The 21,618-nt window shown below is 47.2% G+C and overlaps 1 protein-coding gene across 1 annotated transcript; it reads right to left on the reverse strand.

Moving 5' to 3' along the window:
• Positions 1–32: 32 nt before the first annotated feature.
• LOC118082724 (solute carrier family 22 member 7) lies at positions 33–21,111 on the reverse strand. The gene is made up of 10 exons (XM_060273050.2): positions 20,646–21,111; positions 19,635–19,738; positions 15,382–15,536; positions 9,014–9,182; positions 7,791–7,914; positions 6,308–6,414; positions 4,972–5,186; positions 4,163–4,271; positions 2,235–2,441; positions 33–419 (listed from the first exon to the last, which is right to left on the reverse strand). The coding sequence occupies exons 1-10, from the start codon at positions 21,021–21,023 to the stop codon at positions 218–220; spliced, it is 1,770 nt and encodes a 589-aa protein (XP_060129033.1). The 5' UTR covers positions 21,024–21,111; the 3' UTR covers positions 33–217.
• Positions 21,112–21,618: the final 507 nt, after the last annotated feature.

Raw genomic sequence — 21,618 nt, forward strand, 5'->3', positions numbered from 1 at the left:
TTCACAAACGCACACACAAGCTCCCCTGTCTAGCAGGCACAATATAACCCAAACGCTTTATTTCATTGTGCATGACAGCAAATAGGGTCAGTATATCAGATTCAGCCCTCTCTGAAAACTGAAACAAACTAAAATGCCATACAGTGGCATTTAACTTCACGACAGTGTTATCCTCTTATTGGATTTCAGCTCCAATTAGCAGCCAGTTCCCATTATATCAGACTTTTTCCGAGCATCCAGCAGCGTCTATTCCGTTGGCCAGCAATGTCTTGTTACAGTGTTGTTTCCCGTTGCACTCAGTGCTGGCTTCCTGTTGCTGAGAGAGGGGAGCATCTGTGCCGGTTTGACTCATCAGCCCAAGAGGGATTGCTCCATCCATGCCTTGTCCGTGTACTTGGGTTCCCAATGCCTTTTTGTTTCTGAAGACAAGCGAGAGATAAATAAAGCTCTGCTCTGGTCCCTGAGGTCTGAAGGCACTAAGACAGGGGTCAGCAAACTTTTTCAGCAGGGGGCCGGTCCACTGTCCCTCAGACCTTGTGGGGGGCCGGACTATATTTTGGGGACAAAAATGAATGAATTCCTATGCCCCACAAATAACCCAGAGATGCATTTTAAATAAAAGAACACATTCTACTCATGTAAAAACATGCTGATTCCTGGACCATCCGCGGGCCGGATTTAGAAGGCAATTGGGCCGCATCCGGCCCCCGGGCCTTAGTTCGGGGACCCCTGCACTAAGATCTCACAAATACGCCTCTGTCTTTTTCGCCTCCCGTACAGATTTGTCGTGCTTGCTCACTTACGGCAGAGTGCATATCTGAATATTCGGCATCAAATGCGAATTAGGTTTTCTGATTAGAAAATGCCTTATGGATGTATTAATGACTAGGGGCTGCTACCCCTGCTCGTTCTGCCTGCCAAGCACCTTCCTTCCACCTCCCTTTGCACCTCAATGACTCCATCACCTGCCCCCTCATGTGGCTATCCAGAGGCTATATATCTCCAGATACGACTGTTCGCACCAGGCAAACCTTTCTGGGGAAATATTTTTCACAAAGGAGGCTCTGCAGTCAAGAAGACCCTCTCTCTGGTCACCACCTGTCTTGCCTCGGATGAAGACTCTTGCCTGGCAGAGAGACTCTCAAAATGACCTCAATACAGGTGGGTAGAAGGAAAAGCATTCTTCAAGATACCAGGTTTGGTTCGGGGGAGGGGGATTTTTTAATGGAGAGCACCAGAATTGCGTTCAGAAATGTACTTGGGCTGCATGAATACCATGCATTTAAAGAACAGGACGTCTGCCCCCCAAAGAATCCTGGGAGCTGTATTCAGGTAGGGAGCCGTGTTGGTCTGACGCAGTCGTGTGTGTGTGTGTGTGTGTGTGTGTGTGTGTGTGTGTGTGTATTGTCCAGTTGCACCTTGGAGACCAACTAAGTTTGTTCTTGGTATAAGCCAGGCATCCTCAAACTCGGCCCTCTAGATCTTTTGAGACTACAATTCCCATCATCCATGACCACTGGTCCTGCTAGCTAGGGATCAAATAGGAGTTGTAGGTGTAGGCCAAAAACATCTGGAGGGCCGAGTTTGAGGAAGCCTGCTATAAGCTTTCGTGTGCATGCACACTTCTTCAGATATGGGAGCTGGGATACCGGGAGCTGTAGTTTATCTTGCACAGGGCTCTAATTTACAGGAGCATAAACTACAGTTCCCATGATTCTTTGAGCGAGGAAATGCGCTTTAAATACACGGCGTGTAGATGCAGCCTAGATCTACACCTAGGGTTTCCTCCAGATGGCCTGATCACTGAGCATTCACCCTGATTTGCTTGCACAAAGCTTCCTTGGAGGTTATAGCCCAATCTGTGTTGAGTATTTCTTCTGATTTGTTTGCGGGTTAGGTCAGCGTCAATGAGCTCCCACCCCGACTTGCTTCTACGGTGTTTATATGTCTTCCCATTAATCCTTCTTTCGTCCCACCTTTTGCAGTACATTACTTTCCAAATCGCAAAAAGTCCACTGCTGTTGTTAACTTGCTATGCTAAAATGGCAAAGGACTTTAACCCAGTGTCATGGTGCAAGTCTAAGTACTCGACATGCACCGGAGTCCCTCCCTCAAAATACTGACAGTCTGGAGGAACCGGGGGGGGGGAGGAAACCAGCTGATATCTGACTGCTTCCCCTTTTGAAGTGGAAAGCTTATTCAGGCGATGTGCCCTGTGTGTCTACGTCACTCACCTGCCATCTTCCACATCTTCGATAGTCTCTGGCAACTGGATGTTGGTTGTCTCTGTTAGCAGAAAGGCCACCGTCCCAGACACCAGTGCCACCACACTGAATATCAAGGGAGGCAGGTATCTCCAGGTGTCATCTAGCAGCATGATCAGAGGAGCTATGGAGCTGGCCAACCGCGCCATGAATGAACAGCAGCCAACACCACTCTGCCTGCAAAGGGAACACAAAGCAATTTCAATTAGAGACAAATCCATCAAACTGTTACACACCATCCCAATCTTCTGAGCAGTGAGAGGTTCCAGTGGTTCTAGGCACTTCCCCAGGGTTTGGTTTCCTTGGAATGAGGGTCAGTGGAGACTGTGGTGCCTTTAGGATATATGGCTTTATTTGCACATGTGTACAACCTGAGTCTAAGATGGAAGGGCGGACAGCATTCACACCCCAACAGATCTTGCTTCTCCTTTAGTCACAGCCTTGGATTCCAGCACAAATCAAGCATGGGTCTGTGTTTCGTTCTTTTGAAGATGATTTGGGAAATGTAGCCTCAGAACCCAACCCCCCAAAGATTTTGCCTTATGTGGAAGGTGGGTGTTTCTAAATTTATCTGGCAGGAAGGAGAGCCTAGAATTAAACATAACATTTTGATAGATATAAAAGGAAAAGGAGGCTTTGCCCTGCCAGATCTGCAATTGTATTATGAGGCAGCTTGTTTGTGTTGGTTAAAAGAATGGATTGTATTGGATAATGGATAATGCATACATTTCAGGCCATGATTTAAAATTTGACTGGCATGCATGTCTTTGGTATGGGAAAGCTAAAATTTATAGGAGTTTTATTAACAGAGTTTGGGAGAAAAATTTGCTGGAAAGAAAAACACCCTTATGGTTATTTCCTGTTGAAGCAATTTCAATTAAGAGGGTTAATATGGATAGACAATGGGTGGCATACAGGGATTTGCTAGACTTTACAGGGAGGGAATCCAGACTGAAACCTATGGAAAACTTAAGGAGCCAAGTTACAGACTGATTACATCATCATCAGGTACATGATATATTCATGTCAGACAAAAAAAGAGGGGATTTTGGACCAAAGCTCACAATTTGAAAAAGAACTATTACAAAAAAAGGATAAACCTTTGTCTAGAATATATAACCTTCTATTAGAATGGGGGAGGGGAGACAAGCTAGTCAACGCTTCAATGACACACTGGGCAATGGATATAGGACACAATATAGATTTAAACCTCTGGGAGAAACTCTGGAAAAGTGATATGATACCTAACTCCGAGCAGGTTGGCTAGGATATATAAAGTACAATCAGATATGCGTTGGAAATGTAATGAAAGGGAGGGGACCTTTTTCATATGTGGTGGACATGTAAAAAGGTAAAAGAATATTGGGGAATGAGTTGAAAAAAATGTTTAAAATTACCTTCCCCCAAAGACCAGAGTCATTTGTATTGGAAATAGCCCAGAGAGAAATTCCTAGGTGTTAGAAAAGCCTATTTATGTATGCAACAACAGTGGCCCGAGTTTCGTTACCCACAAAATGGAAAATGAGCGAGGTCCCAGAAAAAGAAGATTGGCAATGGAATATGTTAGAATATGCAGAACTTGCAGGTTTAACCCATAGAATAAGAGAGCAAGAAGAACATATATTTAAAGAGAAGCAGAAAACATTTATTGAATATGTGGAAAATAACTGTACACAACTGAAAATGCTGGCAGCATTAAGATAAATTCAACAGCGTAATTAATGTTTGAATGGTGTAAAAATGCAACACTGACTTGAATGGTTATAGGATTAGAAATGCAGGAATGGGAGAGATAGAAAATGAACCATGGAAAGGGAAGAAGGGAAGTCACTGGATATCAATGGGTTTTTTTGGGGGGGAAACCACCAGTGGGTCTGATTGGAGCCCAAGCCACTTACCTGACCACCGTTGGGAAAAGTTCAGCTGTGTAGAGGAAGACGGTGGTGAAAGAAGCTTCGGAGAATCCCTTGCCCAAGATGGCCACCGCCGATCGGAGATGCCCTTGCTCTGAGGGAGGAAGAAATTGGAGGCCTGGAGATTTAAGTGCAGACTGGAAATGCAGGTTTGTGCAACACTTTGATGTTCTGGCAACAGATCCACTTTTTTAAAAAAAAAGGGGGGGAAGACTTTTTGGAGTTAGGGAAATGTACTGAAAGGTGTAGGATGAGGATAAATGGATGGGAAGACTAATAATAATAATAATAATAATAATAATAATAATAATAATAATAATAATAATGTTTAATTATTTGTACCCTACGCATCTGGCTGGGTTTCCCCAGCCACTCTGGGCGGCTCCCAATCGAATATTAAAAACACGATACAGCATTAAACATTCAAAACTTCCCCAAACAGGGCTGCCTTCAGACGTCTTCTAAAAGTCAGATAGTTGTTTATTTCCTTGACATCTGATGGGAGGGCGTTCCACAGGGCGGGCGCCACTACCGAAAAGGCCCTCTGCCTGGTTCCCTGTAACCTCACTGAGGGAACTGCCAGAAGGCCCTCTGAGCTGGACCTCAGTGTCAAACCGGGAGGAATACGCACAAAAAGAGTACCACCTCTGCACAATCTTTCTGCAAAGAAATCAAGGGTGGCTCCTCAGCATCTTCTGGAGGAGTCCCGGGAGGCAACTGATGCTGCTGCAGCTCATGTAATGACTAGGAGGGTGCTCAGTGAAGCTGCAGAACTGGCCAGATGATCCTCTCACCTGCAGGGATGGCTGCATTCAGAGCAATCATGCCTCCCGTCCCAATCAGAGTCCATGCCTGGCAATGCCTGCGGCCGATGCGGTCCAAGACAACATACACACTGACTTTGGCAGGAATCTCAATGGCCCCAAAGATAAAATGTGTCACGTACGGATCCAAGCTGAAACCGCTGATGTTTAAACTGATGCCGTAATAGGTGAACGCCACACCAAACCTGCAAGGAAAACAGAGCCGACTTAGGTTCAGCAACTACCGGGAGGAATATCAGGATCAGCCCTTGCAAGCCAAAGTTGATCGGCAGTGGGTGGTCAATCGCGTGATGCCATTACGGCATCACGTGATTGACAGGTGTCCTGCCCACCAGTCCAAATCTTGCTCAGTTTGAGTGTGCAAATGAACTCCCTGCAGGATTCAGCAGGGTCACTCTCCCTCAATGTGTGAGTGCAGAGGCGAGGGAGGGACCCTGCTTTGTACTGGGCTCAGGTACACAGAGTTCCCTTGTGCACCTGTCCATTGCTAAGCAGGATTGCTCTCTCTACACATCAGCTGATGTGTAGAGAGAGCAATCCTGTCTAGTCCTGGGTTATTGCTTTGTGCAATGCCCCCAAACACCAAAACAAATAAGTTGAGTACAGCAGTTCGGAGCCCAATTTCCCCTCATTTATCAGATTTATGCGACTTTACGGGGAGGGGGAGGACTGGAATAATGCTACCTGGGCTACGCAAATTAAATGGAATTGCAAACAGCGGAAAACACACACAACAAACTCCTGTCCAAAACTTGTTAGTTTCCCCAGGCTCACTGCTCAGGTGTGTGTGTGTGTGTGTGTGTGTGTGTGTGTGTGTGTGTGTGTGTGTGTGTGTGTGCAGGGGAAAGACCAGTTCCATTGGGGTTGTAAAGCTCCAGAGAGTCAGGATTGCACACAGCCACCAACAATGTCAACAGTCATTTAGAATTAGCCATTCCCAGTTGAGGTAGCATTACAAGGCGAGATGACATCTGAAGGAACTGTCCTCCATTTGTGGTGGGAGTTTCATAAATCACTGCAAACTAGCATTTGAAAAATATAGGATGACAACGGAGAAAGCACAGCAATACGATGGTTTGCATTCCTCCTTTGATGTAAAAAAATTGCACACTCGCCCAAGGAAGACAATAAACATCTAATATGACTTTAAAAAAAATAATCCAACATAGGAAAGCCTGTCTAAAGAAAATGTTGTTCTGCATCCTAATTCCCACCACAATTAAATGCAACGCCTTCCAGGAAAGAAAACGGATTCCATCTCTTTCAAAGTCGGGAAATAAGCACAGTCATCAGTTTATGTTCATACCATACGACCACAGAACACAAGGTGGTCTTCCTCAGCTTGGGGGTCTTCACCAGGTGCCAGTAGAAATAGGTCTTCGACTCCTCTATGGTCAGTGTCCTCCGCAGGACCTACATTCACCGCAAAGGAAGAGAGAAAATGCCCCTCAGTGCTGTTTTGCAAAGGCTAGATCCTGTAATGACATCAGAGAGGAACTCATTCTCCTAGGATGGATGCAGGGGGTTGGGCTAGACCAGGGGTCAGCAACCTTTTTCAGCTGTGGGCCGGTCCACCGTCCCTCAAACCATGCGGTGGGCCGGACTATATTTTGAGGGGGGGGGAAATGAACGAATTCCTATGCCCAACAAATAACCCAGAGATGCATTTTAAATAAAAGCACACATTCTACTCATGTAGAAACACTAGGCAGGCCATACAAATAACGCAGATGCATTTTAAAGAAAAGGACACATTCTACTCATGTAAAAACATGCTGATCCCCAGACCGTCCATGGGCCTGATTGAAAAGGCGATTGGGCTGCATCCGGCCCACTGGCCTGAGGTTGCCTACTACCCCTGGGCTAGACCCTTTGGCTCCCCTCCAACTCTACAATTCTATGATTCTATGATTATGTAGCCAAGATGGTACCATCTGTGCACATGAGGGAGATTGTCAGCATGCTTCAAAGACACCCCCCCAAAAGCCTACAGAAGTATGAAAATAAATTTTGAGGGAGGGAGGGAGGGAGGGAGGGAGGGAGGGAGGGAGGGAGGGAGGGATCCCAAACTGAGCTATCTTACAGAGTTTTGAGCATTTGACAGGTACAGAAGGCTGGCTGTGGGAGCTTGGGAAGACTCCTTACACTATTGGTCCACCTCGGTGATGGAAGGGTCAAATTGTTGTTGGTTGAACTTGTTTATATGATTTTGTAATTTGATGTATCGCTTTTTGCTGTTTGTTTTTATGACTTGGTTATCAGCTCTAGGACCGGAAACACTCAATGAAGAGTGGGCTACAATACTGTATTTTTCCGTCTATAAGATGCCCCCATGCATAAGATGCCCCCTATTTTGGGGGACTCAGATTTAAGAATATGGGGGGAGGTGGCCCAGAGTATAAGATGCCCCCTAATTTTTTGACATTATTTTTAGAGGGAAAACCTAGTCTTATACACAGGAAAATACGATATATAAAAATTGATTAGTATGGCCTACACAAGCAGGCTTCAGCTCTCCAGGGTCTCAGCCCGACCTGGAGATGTCTGGGATTGAACCTGGAGCCTTGTTGCATGGTAAGCAAGTGCTCTACCACTGAGCCCACCTGTTGGAAGGCAAACATGGAAGACAGGAAAAGAGAGATAATGAAGTACTAGATTGGCTGGCTTTTTGGAACCATGAGCAGGAAACACTCCACACCACATCATTTTGTTGCGGGTCTCACGCGTCGTGGTTGTTTTCTAGAGGTCCATCACAGCACCTGAGGTGCTGCAAGACCCCTCGCACTCACATCTGGAGTTATCTTGGAGTCGAACTCTTTCTTGCCATTGACTTTGGCACATCTGGAAAGATAGCCGTGCGCTGCCTCCACCTCCTTCTTTGTCAAGAGCCACCGGGCAGATTCTGGGAGCCACCTGGCAAGGGACAGATAAGGCGTTTTGGAGATCAAGCAGGGTTGGTGCATCTGGGATTGCTGCAGATGAGGAAAACATCATCTCTTTGCACACACTCCTGCCCCTGGGAGCTCCTGCGGGCAGTCAAGGCAAGATACGGTGAGTGGCATCGACACTTTGGTTCTCAAAGGTACTGGGAAGAAGAGGTAAAGAATACAAGAAAGAGGAACCGTGGGAAGTTGGAGAAAGGGCGTAGCTGACAAAATATGGTTGGGTGTGCAGGAAACCTTTCAAAGTCCTTGGTGAATATTACGGTTTGGAGGATGAAGTGTAGGTGGCATAGCTGCCAAGTCTCCCGTTTCCCCCGGGAAAACCCCTTTTTTACTTACCTTTTCCCAGTGGTCCCCCGTATCACTTCGTCTCCCGTTTTTCTCCGTTATTTTCTCCTGCCGGCGGCCATTTTTTTCTTTCCGATTTGCCCTTCTATGGGCACCAAAAATGGCTGCCGCCAGCTTCAAAAGCCGCATCTACACATGTCCGGAAGTGCATAGACGTCACTTCCGGTGTTGGCGGCGGCCATTTTGGTGCCCATAGATGGGCGGAGCGACACCAGAAGTTGCGTCGGAGCACTTCCTGACATGCGCACAAGCGATTTTCGAAGCTGGCAACGGCCATTTTGGGTGCCCATAGAAGGGCAAAGCGACACCGGAAGTTACATCGACGCAACTTCCGGTGTCAAATAGCTGCCGGTCCCGTATTCTGCAGTCCGGAACTTGGAAGGTAAGGTAGGTGGGTTCCCACGAGGCAAGATGCAGTGATAACAGCAAGAACCTTCATTGAACTACAAAACTGAGAAACAGGGGCAAAGCAACTGCTTATATACATTCCTGAACGCCTGGACCACTCCCATTCCCTACGTGATTGGCTGCCTAAACTTCCAAGCTGCGAATCACAACTAAGAGTTCAAGGGCCAATGGCAGAGGCCCAAATCCTGAATGTTCTGTGATTGGACATCATGTATCGAATCAGAACGCAGGAGCCCCGAATCCTTAGTCCAGACTCAAGCTCAGGCAAACACAGACCGCTGAATACATAACAGAGGAGTTCCACAGTCACTCACCACCAAATGATGATGCTGAGGAGGCAGGGAGAGGTGACAGCCAACAGGAGCCAACGCCACGTCCGAATCAGGTAGGCCACGAGTGCCAAAAGCATGTACCCAAGAGACCAGGAAATGCCGCTGATGGTGCCGCAGAAGGTGCGGTGCTTGATGTCAGTCCATTCTACAGCTGGAAGTTAATATACAGCAGCAGCTCTCAACGTTTGGACTCAGTTCACCTTCAACACAACACAATCACAGTCAACCCCATAAATCAGGCATCCCCAAACTGCGGCCCTCCAGATGTTTTGGCCTACAACTCCCATGGTCCCTAGCTAACAGGACCAGTGGTCGGGGAAGATGGGAATTGTAGTCCAAAACATCTGGAGGGCCAAAGTTTGGGGGTGCCTGCCATCAATCCACAACTCTAGCTGCAATGACTCAGCAGCCCAAACTGCACTCCCAGACTTTTAGAGGACATCTGAAGGCAGCCCTGTTTAGGGAAGCTTTTAATCTTTAAGAAATCAGTGTATTTTAATATTTCTGTTGGAAGCCGCCCAGAGTGGCTGGGGAAACCCAGCCAGATGGGCGGGGTATAGATAAATTATTATTATTATTATTATTATTATTATTATTATTATTATTATCCCTGCTCAACGTTAGGGTGGGGCAAGAAGAGGGGCAAAGCCACCCTACTCCCCCCCCTATGATCAAAGACCTTTCCATATCCCAAATCTGTGGAGGGATAATCCCTTTTTGCCACCCAGGGGATGCTATCCTGGTCAGATGCAACAGATTGCAGAGGGTGAGGACAGAAGTTTGCTGCAGTTAGTAATCTTCGCAAAAGGAAGACAGCCATAAAGCAACTCTTCTAAGAGTGGTTTGACCATTGACCCCTCTCCCGAGGGAACTCTAGCCCTGTGAGGGGAACAGGGCTTCCCTAGCAACTCTCAGAAAAAGCAGCATTTCCCAGGATTCCGTAGGAGAAGCCACGGCTGTTTCAAGTGCTGTGGTACTTGCTTTAAATGTAAGGTTTAGATGGGGCCAGAGAGAAAGAGGGTGCCCACGATCGCTATTCCCACCTGAAGCGCTAGCATGCGGAGGCACCTGTTGTGTATTGAGTCAAAGGATTTTATATCTGTATTATTATTGTCTGTATTTGCATTAGGATAAAGTTACTGCCTTTTGGTTCCAGAGGGTACAGCTACTATTGGTTCATTTAAGCTGCTGTATTTGGATCCTCTGTCTTATTGGTTCCCTCCAAAAGGCAGCACTGTGATTGCTTGATATTATTCCCTCCAAAATGTATCCCTTCCTAGCTAGTCCCCTGTCCCTATAAATGTAGCCTTCCTGCCCTCACAGTCAGTCTTGTTCACTTTAATAAAGAGCTGTTACTAGAGAACTGCCTCCAGCATATTATGTCAAGAGAGCTGAAATCACAAACCCCACGTCACAACAACTGGCGACGAAGGTGGGATCCGGAATGCTGAGGAGCGGTTAAACACAACCCTGCCTCAGAGTCCGGATTGCAGCTGAGAACAAGACTCACTGGCCAGCTGAGAAGACGACCCTGCCCGCTAGGACAATGGAGAGTCCAAGGGTATTGGAGCCCTTCCAGCCATCAGAGCCCCATACCTGGGAAGACTACGTCGAACGCTTCGAGTTCTTTGCAGTGGCTCAAGGGATCACCGATGCCAGCAAAAGAAGGGCTACATTCCTGAGCTACTGTGGGCCCGAGACCTTCAAGCTGGCCAAGGCATTACTTGCTCCAGCGAAGCTGAGTGAGACATCTCTCAAAGATATTCTTGCCTGCCTAACGAGCCACTTGGCGCCTACTGAGACCAAGATGGCCCGGCGGATGGAGTTCCATAAGAGGCAGCAGCGTGCTGGGGAGTCTGTATCCACATTTCTGGCTGAACTCCGGAAGCTCGCTCAGCACTGCGGCTTCCAAAATCTGGAAGAGACTCTCCTGGATCGGTTTATTGGTGGTCTGAGCAGCAAGAAAGCCAGAAGACGCATCGTGGCTAAAGAAGAGGTTACCCTTGCTTCAGCCTTGAAGGAGGCCACCGCCACGGAGAATTATGAAAGAGAGGAGCTTGATGCCAGTCGCAAGGCCACTAAGCCACAGATAGAAGTTGCGCATGCCATGGACGAGCTAGAGGCTACTCCGAGCCAGAGCCCAGTCCGTGGGGTCGAGTTGGTGCGTCAGGCCTGCACAGCGCACAAAGATCGCCGAGGCAGTTGCCCAGGTTGTGGCGGAAACCATGAGCGGAAGAGTTGTCGTTTCAGGGATGCTATGTGCCGGACGTGCGGAAAGACGGGTCACATCGCCAGGGTCTGTAGATCGGCGGTGTCGGGAGCAACAGGAGCACCTAGACTGGAGCATCGCAGACCGCCCACAGCACCTCGTTTTCTAAAGGACTGCCACTACGTAACAGAGATCAACGGGAGGGCCGTGCAGTTTCCAGCGCAAGGCAAGGCACACGTCAAGGTGAAGATTGAGGGTCAGCAGTGCGACATGGAGGTGGACTCCGGATCTGCATTCACCATCGTGTCGGACCAGACCGCGAAGACATTCTTCCCCAGGGGTAAGTTGCCCCCTCTGGAGCCCTTCCCGGCAACCTTGCAGTCGTACTCAGCAGGCCGCATCCATGTTATGGGAATGTGTGCCGTGAGAGTACAGTTCCGGGACAAACAGGCTGTACTCAAACTGGTGATTGCGAAGGGCAGTCGCCCCAGTCTCCTGGGCACTGACTGGTTCCCTGCCCTGGGACTGAGTATCTCAGGGCTAAATTCAATCCAAACCTGCCCTGAGATGAGCGAGGCATTATGCAAGGAATTTGCTGGTCTCTTTAATGGAAAACTGGGTTGTTATAAAGGGCCCCCAGTTGACTTCGAGTTGGATCCCGGGGTGGCCCCAATCCGACTCAAACCAAGGCGAGTGCCATTTGCACTGCAACCCAAGATCGAGGCAGAGCTGGATAAATTGGTCAAGCAGGGAGTTCTCTCACCCGTGGACTCTGCTAAGTGGGAGACTCCAATCGTCACACCCCTTAAAGCAAATGGGGAAGTCAGGATATGTGCAGATTACAAATGTACTATCAATAAGGCACTCAGGGGAAACTCATACCCCATTCCAGTCATATCACATCTGTTGGCTAAACTGGCTGGGGGCAAGGTGTTCGCCAAAATTGACCTGGCACAAGCTTACCAACAGCTGCCAGTAACCCCACAATCAGCGGAAGCACAGACTATTGTCACACATAAAGGGGCGTTCAGAGTTAACAGATTACAGTTCGGAGTTTGTGTGGCCCCAGGGATTTTTCAAGGGCTCATGGAACGCCTGTTAAGAGGTCTGCCGGGGGTCTTGCCATTTTTTGATGACGTTTTGATTGCTGGAAAAGACCCACAGGAACTGGTTGTGCGTGTCCGTGCAGTGTTGCTCAAGTTCAAGGAGGTGGGGTTGCAACTGAAAAAACAAAAATGCAGTTTTGGGGTGCCAACTGTGGATTTCTTGGGGTTTAAAATTGATGCATCAGGCATCCACCCCACAGATGCTAAGATTAAGGCCATCATTGAGGCACCACGACCACAGAACAAGACGGAGTTGCAGTCATTCCTGGGACTTATTAACTTTTATCATTCGTTCTTACCCCAGAAAGCTTCGGTAGCTGAACCATTACATAGACTTTTGCAGAAAAAAAATGTGTGGCGATGGGGGCGGGGGCAGCAGAAGGCTTTTGACTCCTTGCGAGAAATGCTGAGTAGCAGGAGCGTCCTTGCTCATTATGATGAGTCGAAACCGCTGGTCCTGGCATGTGATGCCTCTCAATACGGCCTGGGGGCTGTGCTGAGTCATAGGGAACCGGATGGGTCGGAAAAGCCCATCTCTTTCTATTCCCGTACGTTGTCACCCACGGAGCGCAACTATGCTCAAATTGATAAAGAGGCACTAGCAATTGTGTCAGGAATCAAAAGGTTCTATGATTATTTGTACGGTCGCCATTTCTCCATTGAAACGGACCACAAACCACTGTTAGGGTTGTTCAACCCAAACAAACAAACGCCACAAATTCTCTCCCCCAGAATGTTGCGTTGGTCAATATTCCTGAATGGGTTCCAGTACACCTTGACCCATGTGCCGGGGAAACAGTTGTGCCACGCTGATGCGCTGAGTCGATTGCCCCTTCCTGGCGGGAGCAATGAGGATCCTGCTCCAGCGGAGCACATTATGATGCTAGAAACACTTCCGGGGGCTTCTGTAACAGCTACTGATATAGCTGAGAAAACGAGGAAAGATGCTGTTCTCTCCCGTGTGCTCACTTGGGTGGGGAGGGGGTGGCCAGGTGGTCCGTATGAAGAAAAATTCAGGCCTTATGCGACAAGGCAGCACGAATTGTCCATGCATAAGGGTTGTCTCCTATGGGGAGATAGGGTGATCATCCCAGCACCACTGAGAAACAGGGTTCTTGAGACGCTTCACATGGGACACCCGGGAATGGTCAGGATGAAGTCGCTAGCCCGATGTTATGTGTGGTGGCCTGGAATGGACCAGAACATAGAACAATGGGTACGAACATGCAAGGCATGCCAAGAGGTGCGGCCAGAAGTGGCCAGAGCACCAGTCCACTGGTGGGAGCAGTCCAGGACTCCCTGGAGCCGGCTGCACATAGATTTTGCTGGGCCATTCCAAGGGAAGGTCTTTTTGGTTATCGTTGATGCATATTCCAAATGGTTAGAAGTTGCGATGGTCCCTAGCATGGCATCAGCTGCTGTAATCAAGGTGTTGAGGCAGCTGTTTGCAACCCACGGGTTACCTGAGACCATTGTATCAGATAATGGGACAGCTTTTGTATCCCAAGAATTCAGGGCATTCTTGGCTGATAACTTCATAAGAGGGGTCACATCCGCGCCCTTTCACCCATCCTCCAATGGGCAGGCTGAGCGCATGGTAAGAACAGCCAAAGAATCTATTGCGCGCTTAATGGAGGGTAACTGGTCGGCTCGCATTGCACGAATGTTATTTTTGCAGCATGCGACGCCGTGTACTGCGACGGGCAAGTCGCCAGCCGAGCTGCTCTTAGGTAGAAGACTGGTAACGGTGCTGGATTATGTCCACCCAGATAAAATGCCAAACCGTAATTCAAGAGCAACCCCCCAGGCTGAGACTGACACAACAAGGTATCTCGCCCCTGAAGATTTGGTCTGGGTGAGGAACTATTCACGAGGTCCGCGGTGGGTGGCCGGTGTGATCACCCGGGCTAGTGGACCTGTGTCCTATTATGTGACCTTGGAAAATGGGCAAGTTTGGAAGAGACATATAGATCAGCTGAGGCGCCGGGCACTCAGCAGGGAGGAGTCAGATAATTCATCCCTGGCTAATGACGCACAGCTGCAAGACCAGAGTGAAGATGGCCCAGAGGTGCAGTCACCAGGGGCTTCAGCAAATGAACCAGGGTCTGCTAGTCCTCAGGATGACGAGGTACAGGTAGGGGACCCTGAGATGTCTGGGACTCCATCTGTTCCTGACGAAACCCCTATAGCAGCCCCTCCACCACAGGTAACACCCAATCCAGAACCTGCAACACCTGTTGTCAGGAGATCAAGTAGAAGTTGTAGGACCCCACAGTACCTGAGGGATTACGTCTGCTGTGCTCACTAGGGGGGGAGGGGTGTTGTGTATTGAGTCAAAGGATTTTATATCTGTATTATTATTGTCTGTATTTGCATTAGGATAAAGTTACTGCCTTTTGGTTCCAGAGGGTACAGCTACTATTGGTTCATTTAAGCTGCTGTATTTGGATCCTCTGTCTTATTGGTTCCCTCCAAAAGGCAGCACTGTGATTGCTTGATATTATTCCCTCCAAAATGTATCCCTTCCTAGCTAGTCCCCTGTCCCTATAAATGTAGCCTTCCTGCCCTCACAGTCAGTCTTGTTCACTTTAATAAAGAGCTGTTACTAGAGAACTGCCTCCAGCATATTATGTCAAGAGAGCTGAAATCACAAACCCCACGTCACAACAGCACCTGGCCTGAAATGGAAAGAAATCATAGAATCATAGAGTTGGAAGAGACCACAAGGGCCATCCAGTCCAACCCCCTGCCAAGCAGGAAACACCATCAAAGCATTCTTGACATATGGCTGTCAAGCCTCTGCTTAAAGACCTCCAAAGAAGGAGACTCCACCACACTCCTTGGCAGCAATTTCCACTGTCGAACAGCTCTTACTGTCAGGAAGTTCTTCCTGATGTTTAGGTGGAATCTTCTTTCTTGTAGTTTGAATCCATTGCTCCGTGTCCGCTTCTCTGGAGCAGCAGAAAACAATCTTTCTCCCTCCTCCATATGACATCCTTTCATATCAAATCACCTCTCATCTCAGAACTTCTCACCTAATATCAAGGAGATGATGGACACGCCCGTGAGTCCCATCCCACAGAGCGACCTCGTGATGCTGAACATCAGGTAAGACTCTGAAAACGCAGCCAGGGCCCCAAAGATCATCGTGGAAAGGAAAGAGAGCAGGAGCATCCGCCTCCGGCCAAACCTAGGAAGCCAAAAGAAGAGCAGCAGCGCCCATTTTCGTCCCAGTCAAAATGCCAGAAGAATTGCCTCGCCAGGTAAGGCATCTCTCTCCCACGTCATTCACAGCATCTAAGCTTGCCTTCGCCTCACACAGGGGTTGACAGCCTTCCCAGGCCCATGGATACCTTTGCGTTTCTGGGGAAGTGGCACAGGTGTTTTCCCTTCTCGCTTCCCTCCCCTTCTCCAAATCAGCTCAACCCCCACCCCCACCCAGAAAGACAGGGGGAGAAATGACTAGGGCCATCATTTGCTAGAGGGATTTCTTTATATGTGTTGATAGCATAAGGGGCAAAAGAAGGAAATGTTTCCTTGCTGTCTTTTGAGCATTAATATCTCACCCGCTCCATCCTTCTCAATACAAGCTAACAGTGACTTCTTGTGGATAAATGAGCGCATCGCAAGTCATCCGAAATGGCAATTTCCATATGACAAAGTATTCTTCTCTCTCTCTCTCTCTCTCTCTCTCTCTCTCTCTCTCTCTCTCTCTCTCTCTCTCTCTCTGTGTGTGTGTGTGTGCGTGTGTGTGGAGAGAGAGAGAGAGAGAGAGAGAGAGAGAGAGAGAGAGAGAGAGAGAGAGAGAGAGAGAGAGAGACTTCATTAAGATCACTCCAATATATGATTACAGTTGCGAGATTGTTATATACACAAAGATGGAAATATACAGCTCTACCTACTATAAAGAAATGGCTGATAAAACTATTGGAGTTGCAAAGTTAACATGTCCAGTTAGAGAAAAATCAATATTGACATTTATTCAAGACTGGAAACTTCTTATGGATGTTTTGCATGAAAGAGAAAATGAACTTGTAATCTTTGGATTTGAAGATTGAAAAAATACTGGTTTATGGCTGGGTGTTAATGAGTCAATACTATGTTTAGCTGCAGGACAGAGAACCAAATGTCTTTTCATCTTTCTTTATTCTTTATTCTTTATTCTTTTCTCTCTTTTTCCTTTCTTCCTTTATTTCTTTTTTAATTTGTAATTTTTTTAGACTAAGTATTTCAGAATATTATAGAAAGATGGGTATTAATTTTTGTATGTATTTGGACAAGTGTCGAAAGAAAGAAAGAAAGAAAGAGATGGTTTATCTCACAAAGAACCAGGAAGACTTCCCCAGTTTGCCATAGCTGGTAAACTTTGTTAAAAGAGTCATAATAAATAACAAGATGAATGATAAAAAAAAATTATTGAAAGATGATCCAAAAAGAACTCCCATAAGAAAGTCTTTTTGTCTTAAGACAGTCTTTAAAAGAATCTTCCCCCCATTTTTTTAAAAAACAATTCCAGTAGCACCTTAAAGACCAACTAAGTAAAAGCTTTCTAGGTATGAGCTTTCGTGTGTATACACACTTCTTCAGATACTCTGAAGCAGAGGTCACTACAGAAGCCACTAGAGTGACTTAAGAACCAACCCCTCTCCCAGGGACTCTGGAAATTATATCTCTGTGAGGAACCCTCTCGGCACCCTTAACAAACTACATTTCCCAGGATTCTTTGGGGGAAGAGCGGGAACAAGTATTGCTGGAAGACAAATGTGCAATGTCATGCATGCCGCAGCTTTTGTTACCTTTTTTTATGTTGATCCCACTGCTGTTCCTTGACAGAGAGGATTTGAGCTTTTTGAAATACAGTAGTACAAAAAACCTACAAAACCCAGAGATAAAGATGAGGGTGCACAACTCAGGCCTCAATGCCTCCTTTGTACATGGTTACAGGGTCCCTTTACCTTTACCTTTTTACATAAGAAGAATCTTGTCGGAGGCCTATCTTGCCCACCTCCTGTTGCACACAGGGCTCATCCCACAAGCAGGCTGTGAGAACAGGAGTCCTCTCAGATCGTTTCTACACTTTATTCCTCGGTGCAGGATCAAATGATCGTGGCTAGTACCCATTAATGCCACTTCCAATTCTCTGAAGAAATAGGAGATGGTACCGGGGTTTTTTTATCAGCCGAAACTCACTGGAATTCAGTTTCGGCACCTCTCAGGTAGGCGCCAGTGGCATTTATAAGAGAACGAGGGAGGCGTTCATGGTGAGTTCTGGCACTTCAGGAAAAAATAGTGTTATTAATGGCCTCTAGTCGGCTTTAGCTCTTTTATTCAGTGCACGCTGCGCACTGAAGTACAGCAACAATCAATGTGCATTGATTTTTAGCACAGATAAATATATATCCAACATGCATTGATCCTACTGTCTGCCCCCTCCTGTCTCCCTTTAATACGATGTTCAGGACCTAATCAAGAGGTTCTAAGGCTGCATGCAGCACCAGTGAAAGTGTGAATTACTTTTCCAGATTTCCACTCCTGGCCTGACTCCACAGATGATGCTGGAAGATCACAGTCTTCTTTCTTCATGGAACAAGGGCATTATTAATATTCTCATTAATATTTTTTTCAAAATGGCACTTTGCTTCCTCAGAGTCCATCCTCTTTGGTGGAAAGCTGGACCGGAGTCATGCCTGGCCCCAGAAATCTGGAGCCACCATGGGTAGGGACCCACAGAGAGAGCTCAAACTTCAAAAACGAAAGGAGAGGCCTGGCTTAACTCTGTGAGGTGAGACAACCAGGGGAAACCTTTCTTTGGAGGAGGGAACCTGAGTGGTTAGCATGTCTGTAAGGGAAGAAATTGGATTAAGTGAAGGGAATATCAGTTTTGAGTGGGATTGGCATAGGAAATGAATTAGGAGGGGGAAGAAACTGAGTGGGAAATACTGTAGATCTGCAAAGAGACAGTATTTTATTTAGATGTATGGCAGAGGTGTTCAGGGGCTGGTGGAGTTCTGAACAGTACTCAAGGGCGCCATGATGTCTCCCCCACCATACATCCCAGTGCCCACCAAGTTTTCTACTGCAATGCGCTCTCCGTGGGGCTACCTTTGAAGGTGACCCGGAAACTGCAATTAATCCAGAATGCGGCAGCTAGACTAGTGACTGGGAGTGGCCACCAGAACCACATAACACGGGTCCTGAGAGATCTACACTGGCTCCCAGTACGTTTCCAAGCACAATTCAAAGTGTTGGTGCTAACCTTTAAACCCCTAAATGGCCTCGATCCAGTATACCTGAAGGAGTGTCTCCACCCCCATCATTCAGCCCGGACACTGAGATCCAGCACCAAGGGCCTTCTGGCAGTTCCCTCATTGCGAGAAGTGAGGTTACAGGGAACCAGACAGAGGGCCTTCTCAGTAGTGGCACCCACCCTGTGGAACGCCCTCCCAGCAGATGTCAAGGCAATAAGCAACTATTTTACTTTTAGAAGACAACTGAAGGCGGCCCTGTTTAGGGAAGTTTTTAATGTTTGATGCTGTACTGTTTTTAATATTCGGTTGGAAGCCGCCCAGAGTGGCTGGGGAAACCCAGCTAGAATGGCAGGGTATAAATATATTATTAATTATTATTATTATTATTATTATTATTATTATTATTATTATTATTATTATTATTATTTTCTTCCAATTGAGGTGGGTTTAGGAGGGTAGATAGGAAAGGTTGTCTGTCTCAGGGGGGGGGAGAGCAGTTGTCCAAGGTTGTACAGTTTGAAAATTCATATATGTCCTTGTAATTAAAGATTTATCTACCTAAGACTTGGTAGTGAGACAGGTGAGGCAGAGATGGGAAGAAAGTGGATCAGGGATCTACTGGCATCTCTCTTGAGTATTTGCAGCAGATCAGCAAATATCCTCATTCGTTTAAGAATAGCAACAATGAATAATCTCCACCCCTCCGGGCAAAAACCCCACACATCTAAGTTAGGCTCCAAGTTGAAGAAAGCTTTGAATGAACACCAGAAGTTGATTTTTGTGTGGGAAAGGACTGTAGTCCTTCAGTGCTGGTACTGAAAACAAAATATTGGGTTGAGCATGTGCCCAGAGGCAACATATTCCTCGATTCCAATAATTGTGCAGCTTTTTACCCTAACCCACCCCAACAAACTACCTGGCTGCAGTTGGTGGATTTCAAGATGATAATAATGATAATCATCATCATCATCCACAGTAGATCCCACAAGCCAGAAGTCTGTCTGCCCATGCACTAAAGACCAAAAGTAAACTCTACTCACCTGTCAGACAAGTAGCCAAAAAGTACAGACCCCAAAGTAACACCAATGAAGAAAAAGGTAGCAATTGCCTGGTTCAAGCCTTTCTTCTCACACACCAGGTCCCACTGGAAGGAAGTATCATGGGTTGTAATTAAGGTGACCCAGATTCAAAACAGGAATAGCTGGGCAGAAGAGGGAATTTCAGCTGGAGTAGTTTGCATGAGAAGCCAACCAAGCCCAAAGAGTGCTCTCTAATGGTTCCTCATCAATGTCTTTATAAACAACTTGGATGAAAGAATGGGGGGGGGGAATGCTCATCCAATTTGCAAGTGGCACCAAACTGGGAGGGGGCGGCTAATGCTGCAGAGGAAAGAATCGGGGTTCAAGATGACCTTAACAAATTGGAGAACAGGGCCCAAGCTAACAAAATGAATTTCAGTAGGGGCAAGTGTCAGGTTTTACCAGCTGCACAAATATAAAATGGAGGACACTTGGCTGACTTGTAAAGGTAAAGGGACTCCTGACCATTAGGTCCAGTCGTGACTGACTCTGGGGTTGCGCGCTCATCTCGCATTATTGGCCGAGGGAGCCGGCGTATAGCTTCCAGGTCATGTGGCCAGCATGACAAAGCCGCTTCTGGCAAACCAGAGCAGCACATGGAAACGCCGTTTACCTTCCCGCTATAGCAGTTCCTATTTATCTACTTGCATTTTGATGTGCTTTCGAACTGCTAGGTTGGCAGGAGCAGGGACCGAGCAACGGGAGCTCACCCCATCACAGGGATTCGAACCGCCGACCTTCTGATCAGCAAGCCCTAGGCTCAGTGGTTTAACCCACAGCGCCACCTGGGTCCCTTGGCTGACTTGTAGTACATGTGAAAAGGGGGTCTTAGTAAACCGCAAGCTTAACATGAGGAAACAGTGTGATGCAGCAGCAAAAAAAAGCTAATGCTATTCCAGGCTACATCACAGGGGCCCGTCCTCTTTTTCACCTGGATCCTTTCATTGCAATAGAAGTACATTGAAAGCTTACCTCAGTGGCCGTGGTTGATGCATATTGTGAATAATCGTAGACCCAGCCATGCTGGCAGCTCAGGATCAATGAGGCGTTGTCCAGCTCCCAGGAAGAATTTGCCAGCAACTGAAACTGTGGCCTAGAAAACATCTTGCAGGGGCTAAATGTCCCGTCGGGCTCTCTTGGGAGGCCAACGGAGAAGGCCTCATCCTGGCTGAGATTGGAAGTGCCAGCAAAGGCTGGAAGCACACAGTGGTGAGGTGGAGAGGCAGAGATGAAATTGTGGAGCAGGAAGTGCATGGGGATCATCAGTCTGGGAATGCAAAGCATCAAGAAGACCAGGATCTGGTATCTCCCAAAGCCATTCACCTCCCGGAGGACATCCTCAAATATCATCGTGCTAGGGAGGGAGGTTTGGTTCAGAGCAAACGCTTGTGCACTGTACAAGCAGACCGAGCGACTGGGGAGAAGCTTCGGCCATTTAGCAATTAAGTACCTTAGCGAAGCAAGTTTAACATGGCAGTTTCACGGAAAAACAAATGACCTTATAAGACCGAACCCCCATCAAGTCATGTGGTTCAGGAGAGGCAATCCCTTAATGGCGAGCTCACAAGAGCGGTATTGTATTCTTTTCAGCTGCTTGGAAAGGCTGGGAGATCAACCAGACACAATTGGACACGCGGAGGAAAAAATGGAGCCCAAGGCAGACAGAAACGAGGAATCTGACCTCTTGAACTGATGAGCAGCTCTTGAAATAACTGGATCCAGCCTATATTTCCTAGTTGTAGAGCTAATGTAGTAGCAGTAAGAACTATTATAAGCGCTTATGCACCAACACTGGATGCCGATGAAGACATTAAAGGAAAAATTCACTCTCAGCTGGATACCGTCCTATCAGAAACAAAAGAGGTTTAAAGACTGTCTCTCAAGGCAAATCTATATTTTAAAAAAGTAGTATAAACACCAACAATTGGGAAACACTTGCCTGAGA

The sequence above is a fragment of the Zootoca vivipara genome, chromosome 3, assembly GCF_965207765.1.
Source record: "Zootoca vivipara chromosome 3, rZooViv2.hap1.1, whole genome shotgun sequence".
NCBI lineage: Eukaryota > Metazoa > Chordata > Lepidosauria > Squamata > Lacertidae > Zootoca > Zootoca vivipara.

Bases quoted from the DNA above. Each gene is read 5' to 3' on its own strand.
- LOC118082724 (XM_060273050.2), bottom strand. From the start codon at position 21,023: ATGATATTTGAGGATGTCCTCCGGGAGGTGAATGGCTTTGGGAGATAC. The intron at 2,442-4,162 runs GTAAGTGGCTTG...TTCCCTTTGCAG, and splicing joins CTTTTCCCAACGGTGGTCAG to GCAGAGTGGTGTTGGCTGCT. The intron at 420-2,234 runs GTGAGTGACGTA...GCTTGTCTTCAG, and splicing joins GAAGATGTGGAAGATGGCAG to AAACAAAAAGGCATTGGGAA.